The following is a 23190-nucleotide window of genomic DNA, read 5'->3' as shown; positions in this document are numbered from 1 at the left end:
AAAGTTTTATATTACATTTAATCATATGCACATTAATAATTATGGTATGTACTTCAAAAGAAAGTCAGGGAATTCTAAGATTCTATTTCTGTAGCAACCATGATAATATTAAACTTGAATTTATCCACACAATAAAAACCTTAGAATGTTAGTGAAACTAATTTTTTTTATTTGCGATCAACCAAACAAAATGTAACAATAGAAAATTACGTATTTTTAGAGGTATTTACAAAATTCCACTGGAACCATACATTAAAATAAGCCTAAGTCACTACAGTCCATAAATTATCTCTATGCAAAATTTAATTGCGTAGCAAACAAACACTCGCTTTTATAATATTAGTTAGGATGTGCAAACTATAAAACGATTAATAAAAAATTGGTTGTCTGTAAAGTTGGTTTACGGACGATAGTTTAATGTGACACTGTCATCACAAAACATTGATGAAATAATTGATCCAGAAGAAATGGAAATATCATATTTGGCCTTAGATTGAGCCGTAATAGGTTTTTGCAACCAAACCATTTAGGCATTAAAAATATTATATTCTTTGAGGAAGAATTGTTTTTAATTTTTCTATCTTTTGTATGATAAAATCTACCTCTGCATACTTTTATGAATAAAATTGAATTATTTTTATTGAATTATCACTATTTTGTATGGATATAAAGGAGTGAAATGAAATGTACAATTGAATTAATAAATTTACTTTTATTTGCATTCAATATTCAAATATATTTATTACTTTTGAAATGTTATGTGCGCCGTATTTATTTTTACAAGTACAGAAAAAAACTTCATACCTGCCAGGATTCGAACCGACAACCTTACGAATAGAAAATAGTGCTGCTGACCACTCGGCCACGAGGCCATATTTGATAATTATTAGTTTCAGATGTTATATATACATTTATAAAAATTTTGTTCACTGTAGGGGAATAATATTTCGTTTTCATAACTCTATTTATAACAAATACGCATCCTAAATACACCAAACTTATTTATAATGTGTTAAAATATTTTTTAAAACATTTTGCAAAAGATCCCGGTTGTAATTTGAATTATTATGTGTAACTGTAAAACAGCATTGTTGGTTCAAAACGTATTTGAATATTCAACATTACTTTTAAATAACCGTACCGATTGTGCTGAAAATCGGTGGACGATCATTAAATTACATAATATTAATAATTCAAACGACGAAAATATGATTGAAAAGTCAAATTGATGGTCGTTCCAATCGAGTGGAAGAGAGATGCCACACATGCGTACAGTGAGCATGAAGAGAGATGCCAGGCATGCGTACAATGAGCAAACAGAACATATCAGTAGTGGGACACTTTTTTGTGCGTGCAGCCGGCGTTCATCGATTTATTAGACGTCACGTCTAAAAACTAACAGTGACATCTACTGGTGTATTGAGGTACTATGATGAGAGCTTTAATTTTTCTTGCTCTCTACTCAATTCCTTACAATAGCCAAACGTAATGTAATGGCTTGAAAGCTATTGCTCGGCAGACATAGAGGAATGACACAAACAGTTTGTATATCTATGACACACATTACATAAAATTAAGATATATTGTTTTAACCCGTTTAAAGATTATTTTTTTAGAGAAAAGATAGCCTATGTCCATCCCCAGGATATAATCTATCTCCTTGCCAAACTTCATTACGATCCGTTCAGTCGTTCAGCCTTGAAAAGGTGACAGACAGAGTTACTTTCGCATTTATAATATTAGTATTGATCACTAGAGGCTGGGAAAATTAGCAATTTTTTTTTTTTAAATCTATGACTTTATAAATTAGCACCTATTGTAAGATTGACTTTTTAATTTATAGTGGTTATTTCTAGCTCTGTACACACTGGGCACATGTGGATGATCCAGGTTTTGTTATATAATTTTTTTTAATCCTTAAATGCATTTCCTCAAACTGGCATACAGTCAAACCTCTCTGAAACGACCCCTCACGGTTCCCAGGAAGAGGGTTGTAATAGATGTTTTCCGAAATTTTCAGTTGATGTCAACCCCCCCCCCATAAAAATCGCTACTCCCTAAGAAACCAGCCGTACAATGGCAGAATGCTGTCACTCACAATGCTAGACGGCTTTGCTTTAAACCCACTTCAACCTTCATGACAAGTCCGTCGCCCTACAGGCCACCTCTAAAGAAAATATGTGATAGTTTACATTTACGTTTTCTGCTTTCTGTAGTTAAATACACTAGAACCCCGATGTCACGAACCCCGGATTTAACGAAGCAGTTATTTCACATTCTCGGGAACCGTCAAAAAATTTGACATTTTGGCCAAAATGTGAAAATCAGAAGAAAAAAAAACAAAAAACGAAATAAACGATCATTAAAATCTGTTAATTTTAACACAGAGTAATTTTGTGTTGGCTTTAATACTTCCAATAATGTTCATGTAAGAATTACAAAAAAATAATGGGACATTTCCTTTAAAAATATGGCAGCAGTAGGTTCTGCAACGCGAGTGGGCGCACACTAAGGTCGCCCGGCTGGCTGGCGGTAGCGGCTTCATGACGCATAAGCTCACCCCTCCCGCCTCACGGTAACATTCTTCAAGGCTAGCTCATCATCTCTGGCAAGGAATTTACAGGCTTTCAAACTTAAATATAAATGTATTTTAATAGCAAGGGTCCTATGAAAAGGAATATACCGAATAAAATAAAGCTGCTGTCACCAAACCAAGCATAAAACGGTCCAATGCGTGGTCGCTTCGTTATTGCTCGCGCGAGAGACGAGACATGGAATGTTAGAAGAAAGATAAATGCGGGGGAGACAGACGGCAGCCAGTGTGTTTCCTGCTTGGGAAATAAGTGGCGTAGCCTTTTTTTTTTTATGCTGGGTGAAGCGACCTTTTTCTGTCAACCCACGGGAGCTGTCAAGATAAACATCTTTGCGGCAGTTAAAACAAGTTGAGGCGGGCGTGCATCCAGTCGGTCGCTGTGTATATCTACTCGAAAAACATAACATCTCAATTCATAACAAGATTCCTTATTACCTACACGTATTGCCGGATGTTTTCAGCCTGATTCATGCAAGTTCTTTAGCCACAATTTGAATGAAAACAACTGACGGGCCAGTGTTGTGCTCTGTTTTGCGGACACATAAAGCTTTTATCAATTTGCTGACAGTTTTAATATATTTTTACTCTCCTCGTTAAAATGAAGCAGATAACGTGATTGTTAGCAAGTACAAGCAGCATCCGAGATCGGCCGCAGCGCACGGTTCTGGGAGAGGGTGAGCTGACTACCATGTTCACACGCTGCGGCCGGAGGGTTTTTCCTGCGCTGTATTAATGGTAATTAATATTTAATGGTATTTTATTTAATAAGTCATAATACACATCAGAAGAAGAAAAAAGAAAGAAAAAAAGAAAAACCTGTGCAAGTCATCAAATTCAAGCCAGAAAATATACCAAATTGGACTTCAAAAACTAAGCAAATATTGTCAACCAATAGTAATCAAAATCAAGAGAAATCCAGCAGGTAGCTTTGCCTTAACTGCGTACCACACTAGACACTCGCAAAAATCTAAACGTAAACACGTTGCCACAAAAACCTTTATCTGCACCCTGCTGGCAAAGGGATGTGGAATGCGCTGGTCGACAGGAAGTGGTATCTATTTTTAGACATGCGCTGCCTACCGCAGTACAGCACTCGGCAAGAGAAACGCTGTAACACGCTACTCACCACAAGAAACTTATTTTCTGTCCGATTTTCTTCGGATTTTCGGCAATTTTTTCACGGTTTCTCGAAATTGGGTTGTAATAGAGGTGGTCGCAACAAAAAGGTTTTACTGTATCAGTAGTTAATCAGCTGCATTTTTTTTTTTGCTAACAGGTGAAGGTTGAAAGCATGCAAGATGTTTGCAATTAATGGAATTTTTTTAAAGTAACATCTCAATTTTTCTTACAGTTTGTTACCATAGGCCATGTAACTAGAGAAGTGGGGTCCTGTCCTCCAAGCAAGTTCATTGATAATGGTTCCTAATTTAGCTATTTCCTTTGACTCACATTTATAAAAACCAGCCTGCAGTTAGTGACGAAACGCAACACTAAGCGAAGCATTGTGTTTGGTGGCATTTTACAGTTGCACTTTTGGCAGATTATTTATTCACATGTGCTGTACATCATTGAACACTTAAAAGAAACTAAATTGGTAGAGAGGGTAAGAATGTGTAACAAGTTTCTCTCTTAGAAAAAAGTATAATGTATAATACTAATACAAAATGTTGGAATGAATTGCAAAGCATAATTTATGGGATGTAGGAAATTAACTTTAGTTAATAACCTCATCAAAAAAAAACTGCAACGACAGGCATGCAAAATTGGTATTCCCACTTGATAAGCATCACTACTGGCAGATGAGCAGGGCTCAAAGCATTATTAGCTAAATTCCAGGATTTTTCACTGTAAAAACAGTTTGATGGGAGAAAAAATTATTTCCCCAGGTTTTTAACAAGTTTGATAGATAATCTGATCGTGCACAAATGTGTGTATGTATAACAGTGTGTTTTGCTGTGCTGACATGTATTAATGTTTTTATCAATTGTCAATTAATCCAATAGTGAATTTATTTCCAATAATTATGAGATTACCAGCAAAGTAAAATGGCTCTATCTTCCTCATCCTTCACTTCTCTTACAATCCTTTTAACTATCTCCTCTTCCCACCTCCAACCTTGATGTATCTTTTTGGTTGGTTGGGTTGGGGGGGGGGGGGAATACCTGTTTACTTACTGTCATTTCCCTACGAGGCCTCTTTTCTCATTATCTGGAAATGACCATACCATCATCCCATTCATGCTTTTTCAATGGTTTCATATAGGGGAGTGGCGGGTAGTACGGCCCGTCGGGTAGTATGGCCCAGTCATTAGTTCACACACTTGCCGCTAGATAACAGCACGGTACAGAGTTGTGTATGCAGAGCCCACGCCTGTGTACTGTTTGCGAACTGTTGGTAGTTGTCATTGCTGTGCGTCAGAAGAAACTTTGTTTTGTGTGTTTTACTCGTTTCGGCTGCTGTTTCGAATAACTTTTGAGATTAACTGAGTGGAAAGAGGTAAGGATTTTAACTATCACTTTAACTTGTGATTGTAGTGCACTATGTGTAGGGAATATCCCCAGACTTTTAAAGAGATATTTTCGTCCCTTTAAGTTAAGCGCTATTTTTCTTCCAGTAATGTCTATCGGGTAGTATGGACCATGCTATGTGCGGGTAGTATGGGCCATTAAAATATCAGTGCACATTAAAAGTTTGTGGACATAAAAACATATTTAAGAGTCGCAAGTTATACCAAAAATAGTTAATATCAAATTCTTGACCCCATCAAATGATGAGCGCAGTTTGTATTTTATTTCAAAATTAAGGCTGTTCCGAATTAAGAAAATCTTTATCTTGCTTTTGGTTTACTTCAGACTACATTTCTCTTTTGTCCCTAACCGTTTTTTTTGTTCAGAAGGTTTATTAAGTCTGAAAATAATATGCAGAATGATTCAGTATTTCAGGGACAAATTTTGTAAGACATTAATTTTCGGTAAATTGCAGTTAGAAAAAGTTAGATAATTTAAACTTTTAGTATCGGGCAGTGTTTATTCATAGCCCATGCTGATTTCATTTAGGCCTAATTCATTAAAGGGACGATGCCTAAATTTAAGAAGTCCGCTGGAGAAGGGCGAGGAGAATGGTCTGAAGATGCGATGCAATCGGCTGTGCAAGATGTTTTGGAAAACAAAATAGCGGTTCGGGCAGCAGCAGAACGTCATAATGTTCCTAGAACCACTTTGCGAAGAAAATTTTTGGCTGTAAGAACAAAATCGCAAGTGGAAATGAAACCTCGGCTTGGAAGCTTCAAAGTAACTTTTGATGAGATGTATGAAAACGAGCTTGTAAGGCATATGAAAGATTTGGATGCACGACTTATGCCATTATCGAGACATGAATTCCTAAAGCTTGCCTATGAACTAGCAGAAAGTTTGAAGTTGCCTCATAGATTCAACAGGGAAAGTAAAGTTGCGGGGAAAGATTTTTATATGGGTTTCATGAAACGACACCCCGAGCTAAGTTATCGAAAACCACAATCAACTAGCTTAATGCGATCAGTAGGTTTTAACAAACCCCAAGTTGAAAGATTTTTCGATCAACTTACAAAGCTTCAAGAAGACTATTCTTTTCGTCCATCTAAAATGTATAACGCAAATGAAACAGTGGTTACATGCGTTCACGAAAATGAGATGGTGATTTCAGTTAAAGGAAAGCGCCAAGTTGGGAAAATGACTTCGGGGGAGAAAGGTCGCACAGTAACACTCATGTTTTGTATGAGTGCAACAGGTCATTTCATACCACCTCTTTTTATATTCCCACGGAAGAGAATAAATGATCGACTAATGATTGGTGCTCCTACAGAAAGTCGCCATTTCCCAACCCCCACCGGATGGATGAATGGTCCAGAATTTTTGTCATGGCTGAAACATTTTGTTTCATTTACAAAGCCTACTGTAAATGATCCAGTTTTACTTATCCTGGATGGGCACAGCAGCCACAAAGAACTAGATGTCATCATGTATGCATGTGAAAACCATGTTTATATGCTAAGTATCCCTCCACATACCACTCACAAACTTCAGCCCTTGGACAGGACCTTCATGAAACCATTTAAGAGTGCTTACCAAGTCGCTTGCAGTTTGTGGATGAGGGACAATCCTGGACTCAGGATAAACGAATGTGACATCGCAAAATTGGTCGCAGGCAAGCCAGCCATTTGGAAATAGCAGAAAATGGCTTCAGATGCACAGTAATATATCCCTTGAATTCACAAATGTTCACTGATTTGAACTTCATGGCAGTGAGTTAACCAACATATCACTCAGCCACTCGAAATCAATCACACCTGAAACTTCAGCTGCAGTTGCTGTCCAAACCTCTACCATGACATCTCCTCAGCCATCGAGGACGACTGACGTAGGCCTATTAGCTGTTCTACCAACTACTGGAACTTTAGCAACAGTTGTAGTTCAAACATATGCAGTGTCTTTTCCTGATCCATCAAGGGTGCCTGGCGACCCAGCTGCAGTACCATCGCTTGTTGGAACTTCTGCTGCAGCTGCTGTTCCGATGTCTGCTGTGCTTTCTCCTGATACATCGAGGGTGCCTGAAGTATCAGCTGTTCTGCCAATTGTTGAGACTTCTTTGAAACCACACACACATTCACATCTTAGTGTTAGCTGTTCCGAGTTTGTGAAAAACCTCCAAAATTCTCTCCTCTACCATCGTGTACTGATAAAAGACTGACAAGTCGTAAGAGGAAGGCAGAAAGAAGTGAGATATTGACCTCAACTCCAATAAAATATGCACTTATAGAAAAGAAAAACACAGAAATCATAAAAGAAGAAGCTCAGAAAAAAAAGAAACAACTAAAATTGGAAAAAGAACAGAGAGATCAGCCAAGACATTCAAAAGGAGCAAAATCTAAATCAAATGTGTTTATGATGGTAAAGAAGGAAAGTAAACAGCATGACTCATTTTGAGGGTTCGTCGGACTTAGCGAATGGTGAAAATGTTGACTGTATTGTTTGTGGTGAATATTTTGATGAAAATTGGATTCAGTGTCGTACATGTGAAGGGTGGGCACATGAAATTTGTGCAGATATTGACAATACTTTGTATTACTACTGCGACTATTGTAAACGTAACACTTAATTGCTTAAGTAATGGCTTCATTTGTAAACAGTGTACAGTGTTTTAGCACTTCTGTACCTTAAGATGTGTTTTATTCCATTAATATGGTATGGCTTTATGTTATGGGCCATACTACCTTACATCAACCGCTTAATGGTGAATGCATACATTCATGAAATGATACAAAATATGAAATATTTTATGAATTTGAGTTTATGTTTCATCATGGATGTAAAGTAAATGTGTCACGTATTCTTGTTACAGAGTGTTGCACAATTATTTCTGTAATTTATTATGTTATTGTCTTTTTTACTTAAGTGGGCCATACTAGCCGCTGCTCCCCTAAGTCCTTACTCCTGCTGTTGGTTGCACCATCTCATTCCTGAAGCTGTCATGCTTACCAACTGAGATAATCTTAATCTTCATACCCATTTCTTTGATCTTCCAAACAATTCTCTTGTCCACAATCCAAGTGTCTGCTGCATGTGACTATGGACAAAGTAGGTATTGTACTGTGCCGGAAATTAGGCATTTCGACATGATTTGTTTTAAATTTTTATTTTAATTTAAATTATTTTTGGAAATTTTATTTGCTTTATAATTTGGTTACTAAAGGACGATTTACACTTTGTTAGTCTGGTGTACTCCCCTAAGTTAAATTCTGTACCAGTAGTCTGAAGCACCTTTCCCAGAGACGTATCTGATATTTTGCAGATCTAATACTTTGCTGGCAGCCAGTTTAAAATTTCCCTCGCTTACAGGCACGTCCCAGTCCTGTTATTTCACTTCATGACTAAAACCGCCTACAGCAGCTCTGGAATAGCTGTTACCATTTCTCAGAGACAAGCTGACCATAGCCTTTACTGTCACGAATACGTATTAGGTTCACTCCCCTGGAAGCACGTTATGGACACTTGTTCCCAGCGTCGTTGCGTTTTCCCCCCTCTTGAGTTCCAAGAATTTGCCTAAGACCAATGACCGGTCATACACCCCAGCAGGCAGCGACCGTCTCTAAGGACGCCTCGCATAAAAAAATGTGTGTGCCAAGATGGACCGCACACGATACCTAGCGGCAAACTCTAACCGCCCAGCCAACTTACCCCGTAGGCCGCCAGAGTGTAGCACTAGACTGCGCCCTTTAACCCTTGGTAAAGCAGACGCCTTGGGCGAGACGATTCTTTTTTATTTCAGACACCTCTCAACAGGTAGCGCTAAAGTCGGCCATTGCTACCAACTTCAGGACTTCAGTCAGAGTTTTTTTATGACGCCCTCTCGGGGAACTTCGGGACCTTTCGGTCCGGACTCCCAGCCCCCTCCCCCCCAAAATGATTCAAGATTTACTTTTAATTACGAGACGCGGGGCACTTCGCACCGCGCCTGCAGACGGACCGTTTGATTATCGACGAGTCGACGAGACACTGCAAGACTTCCATCCGGCCGCAACAGACTATGTAGTCGCTTATATAAGGGATGCAATCCCTGTAATCTTCTTTAAGTAGTTTAGTCCGTCTGCATAGTGTAATAGTTATTGTTCTTTTAAATTTATTTATTTTTGAAATGAAGAAATCAACCGTGCCCAGCCGCGTAATCGCGGGATCGCGGGATCCAGTTCCTGGCTGGCGACGCATCTGTAAACAGAAGCCAACTCCCCTGTCTGGTGAGTGACGATCCGCGACTTTCCCCAACCTCCCCTTAACTTTTCCGGGCATTTTCTGCCCCGTATACTGTCTGTGTTCAAGTTCTAATCAGTTTTGATTCGGACTGTTCCAGACAGGGTCCGAGAGCCAGACGCCGAATTGGCATTTTCATCTCCCTTCCACAACAGGATACAAGCGCCCTGGCATCATGTACCCGCGTGATCTCCGGGAAACGAAGTCCCGACCTCCGGTGCTTCTGTATCTTTTGACCCTTTTCTGAACTTTCTTTAAATTACGTCGTCAGATGCAGTTAATTAGATAAACATAATTTCTGGACTTTAAGTTTATCCTGGGATCATTTAAACATATTTGTATTTTTTTTATTGGTTTATGTATTTTTAGTAAATTAAACTTTTGATAATTCCATGTATGGCCGGCCAATAATTTTTTTTTTAATATACCTGAGAGCTGTTTAAGAATGTAATTAATATTGTAAGTTAATATTTTCTTGTATCTGTTATAAGTTTCCTCAGTATGGAGTAATTATATTTCAGACTTAATCACACCTTGTTTTTTTTGTTCATTTCTAATAAACTGGTGAAACCTAAAGATCCACCTAGCATGGCTAAGATGGTAATCAGACCGTGGTTTGCTGCTACAAAAATAATAGCAGTTAGCATGGTTTGAATTTTGCTACAGTACAGAACATGTTTGCATTTTAATGACACCTCCCGTTTCATACCAAATCTCAACTGTATTATGCATCCTCTTGTGCTCTCATTACAATTTCCTATTATTTTGCCATTTTCCTAGATGCTGGAATGTTTCTACCTTTTTAAACTCAAAACCATTTTACTCAGTGCATCTCCTAACTTCATTTTTTACTTATGAAACACTAGTGCTGAATCTCATACATTTCTCACTCCATGCAGTTAGTTGCTCTTGCTTCAAAACTTTTCTCCTCACACTATAAAATCAGTAAATACCATGGATTTCATTTTTCTTTCACTTTTTTCATAATTATATCCAACACCAAAAAGCAGCAATGGGGGACAATGCAGTACTGTGCTGCTTGATGGTTGGCTTGTTTAAATAGTCATCCCTCTTCCAGTTCTCACTCCGCTTTCTTCCTTATACATACTCTGTACTCTACTTATTTTAACTACCTAACCCCAGCTTTTTCCATTGCTTGCCAAACACACTTTCACATGCAGTATTTACATCCATATAATTATATCTTTCCTACAGGTGTTGTATGGCATACATCAGGTCTAGGTTAGTCCTTTCTCTAAACCCATGGTGCCGTTCATTCCATTTTCCTGCTATTTGACGTACGCTGGGCTGCAGGTAAACACACAAAAAATGAATAAGTAAAAAAAATAATGCCTTGGAAGCATCAGCCCACAAACAAGAAAACAACAATAACTATCACAGAGGTGCCCAGACGTTGTACAAAGGAATTAACTTATAACCTACTAGAAAATCTAGGAGGCTACGTGGATCGAAGATGAGTAATGAAATAACAAGAATGCTGGTTTGGTTTATATAACTGCCCTTTTACTAATATCATTTACTTAGCTTTTTCTTTTCTTTTAACTTTATATTTAAGTACACATGTATTAAAATACATTAATTACAAAACAGAAGGGAGGCCCGGGGCAACAAAATACATAAAAGTAAACAACCATATCTTGAGAGCTCGCAGGCTCAAAAGAAATAATTTTTTTTTTTTTAACTTTCTTTTGAAATTAATTTAACCAAATCCTGTATCCTGAAAACTGGCGGTCCTGGTCCTGGCACTGGAGGTTTCTATAGATTAAAGTACAGAAGAATTTGATTTATGAAGAAAATTGTATGTTGACCAGTGTTTGGAGAATACCGTATTTACTCGCGTAAAGCCTTGTTTTGTAAACATTTTTGAGAAAAAATTTAAAAACGTGTTTTCTGGGTTTATCTGAGGGCATGGCAGCTTGGCATGCATCAAACAAGCCATGTATTGTGAGCGGCGGGAGGTGATTTTGTAAGCGGCAGTGATACAGAGACTGGTATTATGGTTTGTCCGTTCTCAGTAGGACCGTCGTGAGGCATGCCAGACGTAAGCAGTTAGTCCTATCTCAAACGACATAAAGATAAAGAAAGCTGAACTCGCGCGCTGCCGTGTTGATGTGGAGTGTTGTCGGAGAAGAGGGGAAGTGAAGGAGGAAGGGAAGTGGGTCAAGGATTCTAACACTCTTTGTCTGGTTGGTTGGCTGGCTAGCTGGCTAGCTGGCAGGAGGGAGGTTAAGCCACGCCTCTGCCTCTCTCCCGTCCTGGCAAAGCGCTGCCTCCCCCGTCTTCCTCATTCGAACAAAGACACACGACTTGAAAAGAAAAATCTATTTTTTCTTCCAAATTCGCGTATAGGCCCCCTCCCCCTTTTTGGAGTCGAAAATTTGGGGAAAAAAGGGGGGCCTTTACGCGAGTAAATACGGTACTTGTGATTGGATCATAGGCGTGCGCAGAACTTCAGTATTGGTGGTGCCAGATTACACAACAGCCCTGTCATTCATGGATCCCGAGCCTAAAGCGGGTGGCCGGGGGTCCTCCCCCGGAAAATTTTTTGATTTGAAAGCGCAAAATGGTGCTATTTAAGGTTTTTCCGAACAAAAACATTAAATACACAGATGTAAAAATTTTAACATTTTTTATGACAAATTATGGCTTTGAACGTTATAATCACCAGGAAAACTACTAAACTATTTACAGTTTTAAGCTTTGTTGAGCCATAAAGTAAATTGCACAAATTGTTTGCAGGAATTAATGCTCGTGGCTTTGAAAAACTTTACTTATGTATATGTTTTCTGAAGACGCCAAATAAATGCTAGATAAAACATTCTCAAATGTTAAGTTTTAAAATCAACAAATGAAGGGAGTTTTTATAAAATACCTAAAATATGTAAAATATTAAAATAATAAAAATACACAAATAAGAGTGGGCAAAAGTTTTAACTTTTGGAATACAACAAAAATGTTTTGTCGGCGAATGCATATTAGTCATCGAGTAAGCCTATCCTTTTAACTAACTAAACTCTCTCTCTTTTTTAAAAATAAACCCTGGCGGACGGCGGCTATTATTCCGTGCGCCTGCCGAGTGGAGTGACCAGTGGACACCGAGCGCGCATTCTATGTAATTCGAGGAGAACTATGAGAAGTATTTACATTTCAGAAGTTTCGTAGCTGCGGCCCGCGTGTACAACACAAGTAATTGTCACTGGCTTGTTTCCGTGTGTATAGTTGGTTCGATTGATGTTTGATATACTGATAGTGTTATGAGCACATATCTGTAACTCGACACGATTGGAAAACATATTATTTTTGGAAATAATACGGATTTTTGTAAGTATGTATTATTTCTGCTTGTAAAAAACAAAATAACGTTAACCCTAATGGTGGTGCCAAGGCACCTGTGGCACCTACCGTGCGCACACCTATGGATTGGATGAGCCCAATCACGGACTGCTAACATGGTAGTGAAGTTCCATTCTAATTCTTACACTTTATTCTTGCTCTAATTTTCACCACTAGCTCATCCAACCCCTGAGTTCTGCCAATCATCCTTTTCAGTGATGCCTCTACCTCTTTCCATGCAATGTCATTCAACTATGAAAATATTTCCTGCTCTTCTGGTACTTCACTTTTTAAATGAACGTACTTACCTTGAATAGGTATTGTTTTATGAATAACTATACTATCAAAAAAAATTTCCCACATAAATATTGCACCCCTACTTTTCAAACTTGTTTTTAGTATAAAATGTGCAACAATTACGTGATAAAACACAGTAATAGTTTACTTCCTTCTAAATCCTTTTATAGCATTTTTGTCTATTTTTTAGCATCAGTTTCTTTCTCCTCTACCTCTTATTGCTTCTTTACCCATTTTTAAACAATTTTCTAAAAGCTTTGTTCACCACCTTAACTGGTTCTCTCACTCCACACACTGGTGTTTCCTTTAATTTCTTTTTATTGCTTGTTCCTTCATAAACCTCCTCTGCATCTGCCAGGCATTTCTTAATTCTCTCCCATTCCTTCTCAACACTAGGATGTTAATTCTCATAAGGCCTTTGCCTTCCTCATGTATTTGTTTCTCTTTAGTCTTCAGTCCCCACAACCTTAACCTCTTTCTTACCTTGAGTTACTTTCTTCCTGCATGTCCAGCTCTTTAAGTGTGGTACTATCATCATGTGGATCCCACTCAGGCCACACTTGGTATCACATCTTTTTCCGGCAGGAAGAAGTCTGATGTATTTATTGTTCACATCCCAACTACCTCATTTTGTGCATATGCACATGCATGCACATAGGCAACGGTAGCAAACATTTGCACACTAACAATGAGGTACAGTTGGGACAGTGAACAATCCATCAGACTACTTCCTGCTGGGAAGAAGATGTGAAACAGCAAACTAAAAATATGAAAGTGATACATATCAAGTTTGGCCCTTGGTGGGGACCACGTTGTTAGTAGCCTTAAAGGGCTGGACATGCAGAAAGGAATTAACACAACAAAATAAGTGAATAAGAATGTGGTTACTGAAGAATAAAGAGACAGATTATATGTGTGTGTTGTGTTTTTTTTTTGTGGTGTGCGTGTGTATGCATGCATGCATGATTTTTCTGTACCCACCTTGGTTGTCCCTTCTCCACACCCTATGCTTCTGTACACAACACTTTCTCGAAACCTTTTTCAATGTGGTGGGGGAACAGGGTGAGGGGAATTAAATAATTCATGGTGGGTCTATATAATATAATAAAGCTCTTTTCACATCCAGGTTATCTAAGCAATTTTGCCATTTTTGTTAGTATGATTACAATTATACTGGTTGGTTGATTATATTATGTAAAAAAAAACATACAAAATATATTTCTTTACACCACTCACATGTAAATTATTGTACAATGCATATTATCACTGTTGTTTTTTTGGCACATCTTAAGAACCTTGACAATTTTGTGTTCATAGTATGTTTGCTTACAATTTGTCTTTTTCAATAAATAAGGTTTTAACATATGTAGTTTTCGATACTGAATGAGTAACTACAGGCATCTTGAAAGATTTCAAGCACCTTATTAAGGCAAAAACATTTGGATCTCTAATGCAACAGAAAAAAAAATTACTTATACATGAAGAGCAGAAATTATTATGTCCTCTCACGTGTAACCCCAGTTGTTACATAGTTCTTGCATGTTCACATTGTGCATGGCTTATCAGTCTTGTGATTCCAATCTGTTTCCTTGGCTCATATGTCTGAAACCATCAGCTGATGGATTCTTCCACAAGCGGCACATGCTCCGTCACTTGATATCTTTGCAACTTTACTGGATCTCTGTTCGCTACCAGGTCGTGTATGGGAGGCTTCCCGCTGCCGTCCAGTGATTGCAGTTTTCTTTTCAGTGTGTTCCTGGAACAGTCAAGAACATGTTTGATTTGCTCAAGTACCAATATCATATCTTAGTGTTCTCAAAAATACATTTTTGCCTATTTAACATTGCTCCAAAAGTTAAAATTATATACACTGCTGTTGCCAATAATGACAGAATTTTTTTATATACAAAATAAAACATTCACCTAATTGTACTTTTTTCTATATTTTATTATTTTTCAAATGCAAAAACTTAACTAGTTTTATTAAAAAAAAATCTGTTAATAGTTTACATTTCACAAGCAAAGGCAATCAAGGTTCCAACAAACGGGGTTGGAAAAAATAAACGGTAAGATACGACCAATTAAAAGTAATTTACGCTGAAATTAATGTCCATAATGGATAACAAATAAGCCAAATGTCACATACATGGTTATAGACAGCACAATGAATCATTGCACAGCAAGATTAACACAGTGGACTGCCAATGATGAGACATTTGGACAGCACAGTGAGACAAGTGAACCCAATATTCTGTTTGGCTTGCAATTGTTTTTGAGGTAAATTAGTTTTTTCTTAATGAAAAGTATCCACATATTTTTAATTCTGTATGTACTTCATTGACTTACTGCTGCTTTCTATAACATTGCTGATTCTATTAGTTAATTTTGTGGTTTTCATTTGCAAGTGACGAAGCATTCTTGCAGTATTTTAAAACTGCCGTCTTATGTATATTCAGCAGTCTAGATTATTACTACATTTTCTTGTCACTTAGTGATGAGTCAGTGCCAGTTCTGGGTTCCACCAGTTCTTAGCAAATTACTGAACAGTCAAACCTTCACCCATGAAGGTACAGAAGCTTCATAGTGCACCCACACAATTTCCTAACTTCCTTTAATGCCCATCGAGAAAGTTTTAAAAAGTTAATAAATATTAGAAAATTGCCATTAATGGGACTCCCTTTCCTTTAACTTCCTTGCTCTAGCCCAAACATGAAAACATACCATACCATAAAGGAGTTCTTTGTGCCAACACCCAGATTTTTTTTCCTCTCACTAGGAGGCAGGGATGATAATTTTAACTTAACATAGAACTATAGAAAAATAAAAAATCTTAAATTAAAAATTAACTAGACCATGAATTAAACATTTCAGTATATTCATACATGAAGTGGAAAATTTATTTCTCAATGTGCACTAAACCTGAATGTGTGGGTTAAGGCAACATTTTTTACAATTTACTTGATTTCTAGCAAAAAGGTATTATTACATTTTTCTCTAGGAATTTTTTGAGTCAAAATTAAATATTGATTCAGCTCATGTATTATGTATTTAAAAATTTTGCTCCATTACAGGATGTTAGGTGACTTGTTTGTGATGGAATTATGGTGAAGTGGAGCAATCTGAAGTCATAATGAACAAATAAACATGCCATCTACGAGGACAGTCTGCTTCTTTGGTGACTGGAAATTGGTTGGTTAACCTAGAACTGAGAATCAGGAAAATAGTAGAATCAACATCACCACTGCCAGCAGTGTTACACATTTCTTCGCTATACTATAATCATTTACCAGGATGTACCGATTTCCATCACGGAACATCAAGTGTTAAGGTAAGCCTGAAGACCGCGGAGCAGGGCCGCGGGAGGTGCGGACTCACGTGGGTGCGGGGTCCGAGGGAGGCAGGCCGCACGCCCCCAGCACGGACAGCAGGCACAGCAGGCCGATGATGAGAGCCCCTAGCACCAGCACGCTGAGGAACGCCAAGTGCAGCGTGTGGGGCAGGCCGACCAGCGACGACACTTGAGGCGCCATCTCTGCGCTCATGCCACCTCTGCCTTCCAGCCACATCACCGGCAAGTACCCCGTCGAGGCGTTCCTGAACATCCTGCAAGAGCCCACACATCACGATGGTCCTACCTACATAGTCAATCCAATAATACAAGACTGTCACTTTGCAATAACGAGGTTACTTTTAACCACACCATCAGAAAGATTAATTACAGTAATAATACAGAATCTAAATCAAATTCAAATAAAGTTGAGACATGGATGCAATTTTATACCACACAAAATTTACTTTGCACTTATTCTGGGATTCTTTAACTAACCATCCTTTACTGTATGTAATTTTTTTACTCTTAGAAAAAATCTTTGTATTACATAATATCCATACTTTTGTTTTAAATTACTTAGCACTATGCCTATGTAATTTTGAGAAACTGAAAACACATTTTATTTAAAGAAATGATAAATTGTGACAAAGGGTTAATGAGTTTTGTATTTACAGGGATATTAATTAGATTTTACTATCATGGTTTTGAATTATTTTTTTTCGAATATTTCTTAAGATAAAAAATTCTAAAATATTAATATATAATAGTATCAAAATTCATGAATTATAATATAATTTCCTAACACCCATTAAACACATGAAGAATGCTATCTCCACTAGAACGTACACAAACTATATTTAAAGATTGTATATACTCAATTATCATTAAAATATATATCTAGTACACAACCAGAAAAAGAGTTAACTACTGTCAGCATTGGGATAATTCGCTACAGTGAGTCTTAACGAGATGAGTATTGACGGAATAAGGGAAATGGTAGTGTAGTACTTCAAGAAAAATCTACGACAACCCACTGGCAATCAAACCTGGATTGTCTTTAACAAGTTTAGATAACTATTATTTAATTCCTGAGATTTTTTCATTTTTAGTGGCGTTTAAAAATTAGTTTAAAAATTTTTTTTCCTATCAGTTGTGTATTATTGACGTGACGTCTAATAAATCGATGAACGCCGGCTGCACGCACGAAAAAGTGTCCCACTATGGATGTCCCACTACGGATGTGTTCTGTTTGCTCATTGTACGCATGCGTGGCATCTCTTCCACTCGATTAGAACAACCATCGATTTGACTTTTCAATCATATTTTCGTCGTTTGAATTAATATTATGTAATTTAACGATCGTCCACCGATTTTCAGCACAATCGGTACGGTTATTTAAAAGTAATGTTGAAAATTCAAATTACACCCGGGATCTTTTGCACAATGTTTTAAAAAATATTGTAACACATTATAAATAAGTTTGGTGTATTTGGGATGCGTATTTGTTATAAAATCGTGTTAATATTATACCCCTACCGTGAAACTACATTACCTTAGTATGGCCTCGTGGGCGTGTGGTTAGCATACCTAACTCTTAAACTAAAGGTTGTCGGTTCGAGACCCGGCAGCTGTGAAATTTTTTTTGTACTTGTAAAAATAAATATGGTGCACGCAACATTTCAAAAGTAATAAATATATTTGAATTAATGAATGCAAATAAAAGTAAATTTATTAATTCAATTGCACATTTCGTTTCACTCCTTTGTATCCATACAAAAGTGATAATTCAATAAAAATGATTCAATTTTATTCATTAAGGTATGCAGAGGTAGATTTTATCATGCAAAAGATTGAAAAATTAAAAAAAAATTCTTCCTCAAAGAATATAATATTTTTAATGCCTAAATGGTTTGGTTGCAAAAACCTATTACGGCTCAATCTAAGGCCAAATATGATATTTCCATGTCTTCTGGATCAATCATTTCATCAATGTTTTGTTATGACGTCACGTTAAACTATCGTCCGTAAACCGACTTTACAGACAACCAATTTTTTTTAATAAATTTCAGTCTCTTATGTTTGCTTCAAACTTACCAAAAAAAATCTTTCAGAAGGTGTAAAATTGCTTATCTTGTCATTCTGATTTATTATAGTTTTAAAAAGGAGATTTCCTCTTGCACAAGTGTGATGTGAATTTTACATTAATTTTCCCCAGGTAATTAAGTTTTTGATATTTACTTTTTAGTTTATAAACGTTTGTCTTCTACCACCATTCCTGCCCATTATTTATTTAACCCAGTGATAATATGCATGTAAGTCATGTTCAAAAAAATACACGTTATGCAGGCACGGTGTTTCTATTTCAAGCTGTCAACTTGAAATTGGGAAGCTCAGTCGGAAGATGTCTTCACAATAAGTAGGGCCACGATTATATGGTAAATCGCGAAATTTTCAGCGAATTTATATGGAAAATGCGAAAAAGCAATTTTTAAGAAATCCGCTAAATAACACCGAAATTACACAATACAAGTCTCTTATATTTTAATGTGAAAAGCTTGATAGTCAAGACTTGCCCGGGTCCTGGTTGATAAGCTGGAATAATTTCCTGCCTTGCATTTCTACGTGCTTCCTCTAATCAGCTTTAGGGCGCCGTCTGGTCAGCGTGTGTGTTAGTGAAGCGGGAGGATAAGATAGACGCTCAATGGTAGTTCTAGCGCGGTAAAACCTCTTAAGGTGGGACATCCGTACGGATTTTATATGGAGAAATCTTACGACTTTCGTGACTTCTAGCTCAAAGCTGGATTATCCTATTAAAACGGAATTTTTTCCTATCAAAGACAACGATGGGGAAAATAAAGCTATTGTCGAATTTTTAATATTACACAATTAGAGAAATAATAAAAAATTATCAAACTTGTTAAATTTTCAAGTAGCGAAAATTCGATTTTCGATACCATAGCTTCCTTCATTGGAATTCAAATAACGTTTTAAAATATATTCGTGATTGCATGTGTTTAAGTAACCGTTTTGATACAAACAGGCACGTAAAATTTAACTTTTAGTTCCAGGTTTTATCGGAAGAGAGCGCATTCTAAAGATGCTTCCCCCACCACCCGCGAGCTCATTCTCCTCCTGCGCTCTGTGGGGGTAATAAATTGGCTGGTATGTTAAGTTCGCGTTCCTTCCGTTCCTGGAACCGCTCGAAGGGAAACTATACCTTCACCTTGTCACACCTTTACCTAGATTCGTGATTCACAAAGCGGCCGTTTCATTTTGATCATACAGAGTTTTCTTCAGCTTTCCTATTCTGTGCTTTGTTTTTCAATACTGAGTGTGCGGGTAATGAAAATAGACGGAAAACAAAATGTCTGAATCTCTAAAAGGGAAGACCACAGTTTATAGTCGTTGGTCGACTAAACGTACACGGCAATTAAAACTGTCGACGAAACGGAAAAAACGTAGGCCACATAAGAATTTACTGGATTCTTGCAAGAGACGAAGGTAAGCTATAATACGGTTACGTAAAATAAACGTGCAAGTATCAAGTTTTACAAGCGGCAAAAATATATCGCTATTCCAATTTTTTCAGGTTGTCAGATGAAACAAACAGAGCTCATGGTAGACCCAAATGTACAACTGTGAAAACAAACGAACTAGTGGAAATCCGAACGACTTAGGCCTACGTTAATTCGTCTCAGTAATTAGACTACGGTTTTATATATTCAGTGGGAAAGTATGAAACATCCCTACTAATATTATAAATGTGAATGTAAGTTTGTTTGTTACGCTTTCACGTGAAAACTACTTAACCGATCATCATGAAACTTTGTACACATTTTTTGGAGGTATTAGAAGTAACATTAGATACTTTTTATTAAAAAAAAAAATATTTTTTTCCTAAGGGCAAAAAAATTTATATTTGTATGTATTATCGTCTGACTGCGAGTTTGAGTAATTTGAATCATAATAAACGCCATCTGGTGTTTCAATAAGTAAATTAAATAATTCACTAATTTAATAATATAATACCGGCGGTCAATTTACTATTCAATTTTATTCTTCTGTCACCGCCAAGCATTACTTAAACTTTTTAAATTTTTGAGGTTAGGTGTCTATTTTCTTCGGTGATTGTTGTTTGGACATTGATGCTGAAGGTTATAATTTACATTCAAGAGAATTTTGTAATTTAGTGAAAATGATGTGGATATAATTACTCAAGTTTTCCGGACTTGCAGAAAAATTTGAATAGTGATCGGTGGTTGTACGCAAGAGCAATATTGGCGCCAAAAAATTTATATCGTTAATAAAATCTACACTTATATTTTTTAAAAGGTGCAAGGAGAAATGGAGTATTTGTCAATAGATACAATCATGGATACAGAACAAAGCACTTAATATCCTTCGGAGTGTTTTAATTCACTTGAACTTTCGGGTGTACCCTCACATAAACTTCAAATGAAACTAAATGTAGGCCTACAAGTTACGCTTATACGAAATCTAGATGCTCCTCGACTATGTAATGGAACGAGGCTTCGGATCACACAATTGGGACAGAATATTAATTAATTAATTATTTTTATTCTACGTTAATACTTTGAACTTTTTAACATGTTACGATTAAATTTTTTTGTAATAGTGAAACATTTCAATAAAGCATGTTTTCAGTTTTTTAAGCTAAATCGGATGTTAGAATTTTTAAATACGGATGATTCCAGTCACGCAATAAAAAAAATTACCATATTATTTTATTTTATTTGCAATGATCTTAGATACTTAAGGACATAACACGAGCGAAGCAGTGGGTAAAAGCTAGTTAAAAATACAGTTGTAAGGGTTATTTAAGTTTTTCATAAAGATTACAATTTTTATACACGTGTCCACACTTCTAAGTATTATTTTTGCTACGTTTGCTTGTAAATAAAACCTTAAGCCTACTCTAGCTAATTCTTCTCATTTGTGTTACTGTTGAAGGCAGTTTTTAAAAGTTAACGTAAGTTGCCATATTCTATTCCCATTATCACTTTTTGATCGTTAACAAAACTTGGGCACCTAGTAATAAATGAAAAAAATTAACAATTAGAACGAAACATTTTATGAAAAGTGAAAAATGCAAGATAAGTTTTCGTCTTATTATTTTTTTTTCGTGAGAAACACGCATGCAGACTTTGTCCCCCTATTTAAGAAACATCCTGTATATAAATGCTTATATATATGTGCTTATATATATTTCTGTTTATACGTGTCTCTTGGTGCAGTTAACATCTTACTACACATCAGCTATATCATTACTTCCTGTGTACTTCTCGTTTATTTACATGACATTAGCATTGCAGTATTATATCACTGACTGTATACAAATTGTTAAAATTAGGAACTGAAAGTTTACAACGTGCCATAATTTTATTTTTTATTTAACTGTTTTCTGTACAAATATTATTGAAATGTTAATTTGCAACGTACAACTTTTTCTTTATATTTTTGTCGTTTGTTCTTGTTATATTTATCGACAACTATAACTTTTTTTGTAGGCTGCTATTGTTGGATACTACACGAAGAAGGTGCTCTTCATTGGGGTGAAAAACAAGTACTGCACGATTTGCGATCGCGCAGAGAAGAAAGGTGAAACTGCTGCCGATCATGCTTGTAGTAGGAACTGGGGTGTTCACCAAACATCAACAAGCATGGAATCGGCTATCATTCTTGAAGGTTTTCTTGCAAGTGAGGAAATGTATTCGGTGAGATACGCTAAAATTGCTGCAGATGGAGACAGCAGTGTATATAAAAATATTCTAGACGCAATACTTTACAAATCATTGACTGTAGAAAAAATTGAGTGCTCGTACCACCTTTTAAGGAATTATTGTAATAAATTGAGAGACTTTTCAGCAACAAGTGATGGAGGCCGTTATCCTATTTGTCTTAGGAAGAAAATTGGAAATTCTATTTCACGACTTCGAATGGCAGTGAAGAAGGCTGCAGAATACAGGAATAAGACCATGACACATGATATTGAGCTAAGCATTTCCGAGCTAAGAAAGGATATTTTGAATGGGCCAAATCATGTATTTGGGAGCCATAGAAACTATGCAGAACGGGGGTTATTCTGTGATGCTGCAAAACCAGAAGAAAGCTCCAATATCAATGATTTGATAAGCACTGGACTGTTTGAAAAAGTTATGTTGGCAGCAAAACACCTTGCCAGGAATACTCGTACTTTGCTATACTGTATGGACAACAATGCTGCTGAACAGTACAATTCTTCCATTTCCAAATACACTGGAGGGAAAAGAATCAACTTTTGTAGAGGAAATAGTTACCAAACAAGATGTGCTGGAGCAGTAGTACAGCATAACACAGGAACAGCTCACTACACGATACACAAGCAAATGTATGGCAGAAGTCCTCAATTTTTCTGCAAAGACGTCCAATTTAAAAGGAAACGAAGAACAGATTTAAAGATACATTCAAGAAACGTGCAGAAGAAATATCCAAAGTAGTCCAAGAAATGCTCAAAGAAGTTGTTTTCGGGTTTTTGTGACAAAGATAGTTTTTATGGACCAAATGCACAACGACCAGACATGGATGATCAAGAGTTTGAGAAAGAACGCTCTTTATTTCTTGATTCACTGAGAAGAAGTGATGAACAAAGAAAAAAATTAGAAAAAATTACAGTACTTCAAAGTGGGAGTGGAGTGTGGTCAGTTTGTAAACGCCGCAAAACAACGAAATGTGACTCGCATGTGAAAAGTATTCTGTATGGAACATCAATACGGAATGAAGCAATCATGCATGGTCGAGAAAACTAGAAAGTTTCACTAAAAGATTTGCAGAAT

At 36.7% G+C, this 23190-nt stretch overlaps 1 protein-coding gene across 3 annotated transcripts in view; it reads right to left on the bottom strand.

Annotated features, from left to right (window-relative positions):
* Positions 1-14112: 14112 nt before the first annotated feature.
* The window catches only part of LOC134542263 (protein peste-like), a 115580-nt gene continuing 106502 nt past the window's right edge, over positions 14113-23190 (bottom strand). For all 3 annotated transcript variants that reach the window (XM_063386380.1, XM_063386378.1, XM_063386379.1), the window contains 2 exons: positions 16402-16629; positions 14113-14782 (listed from right to left, as the gene is read on the bottom strand). In XM_063386380.1, coding sequence (XP_063242450.1) covers positions 14621-14782; positions 16402-16629 — 390 coding nt within the window. In that variant the 3' untranslated portion in view covers positions 14113-14620. The remainder of the gene's footprint in view (positions 14783-16401; positions 16630-23190) is intronic.

This window comes from Bacillus rossius, assembly GCF_032445375.1.
Source record: "Bacillus rossius redtenbacheri isolate Brsri chromosome 4 unlocalized genomic scaffold, Brsri_v3 Brsri_v3_scf4_2, whole genome shotgun sequence".
In the NCBI taxonomy this organism is placed as follows: Eukaryota; Metazoa; Arthropoda; class Insecta; order Phasmatodea; family Bacillidae; genus Bacillus; species Bacillus rossius.
Note: the sequence above shows the minus strand (reverse complement) of the source record. Positions and strands in the feature narration are given on the sequence as shown.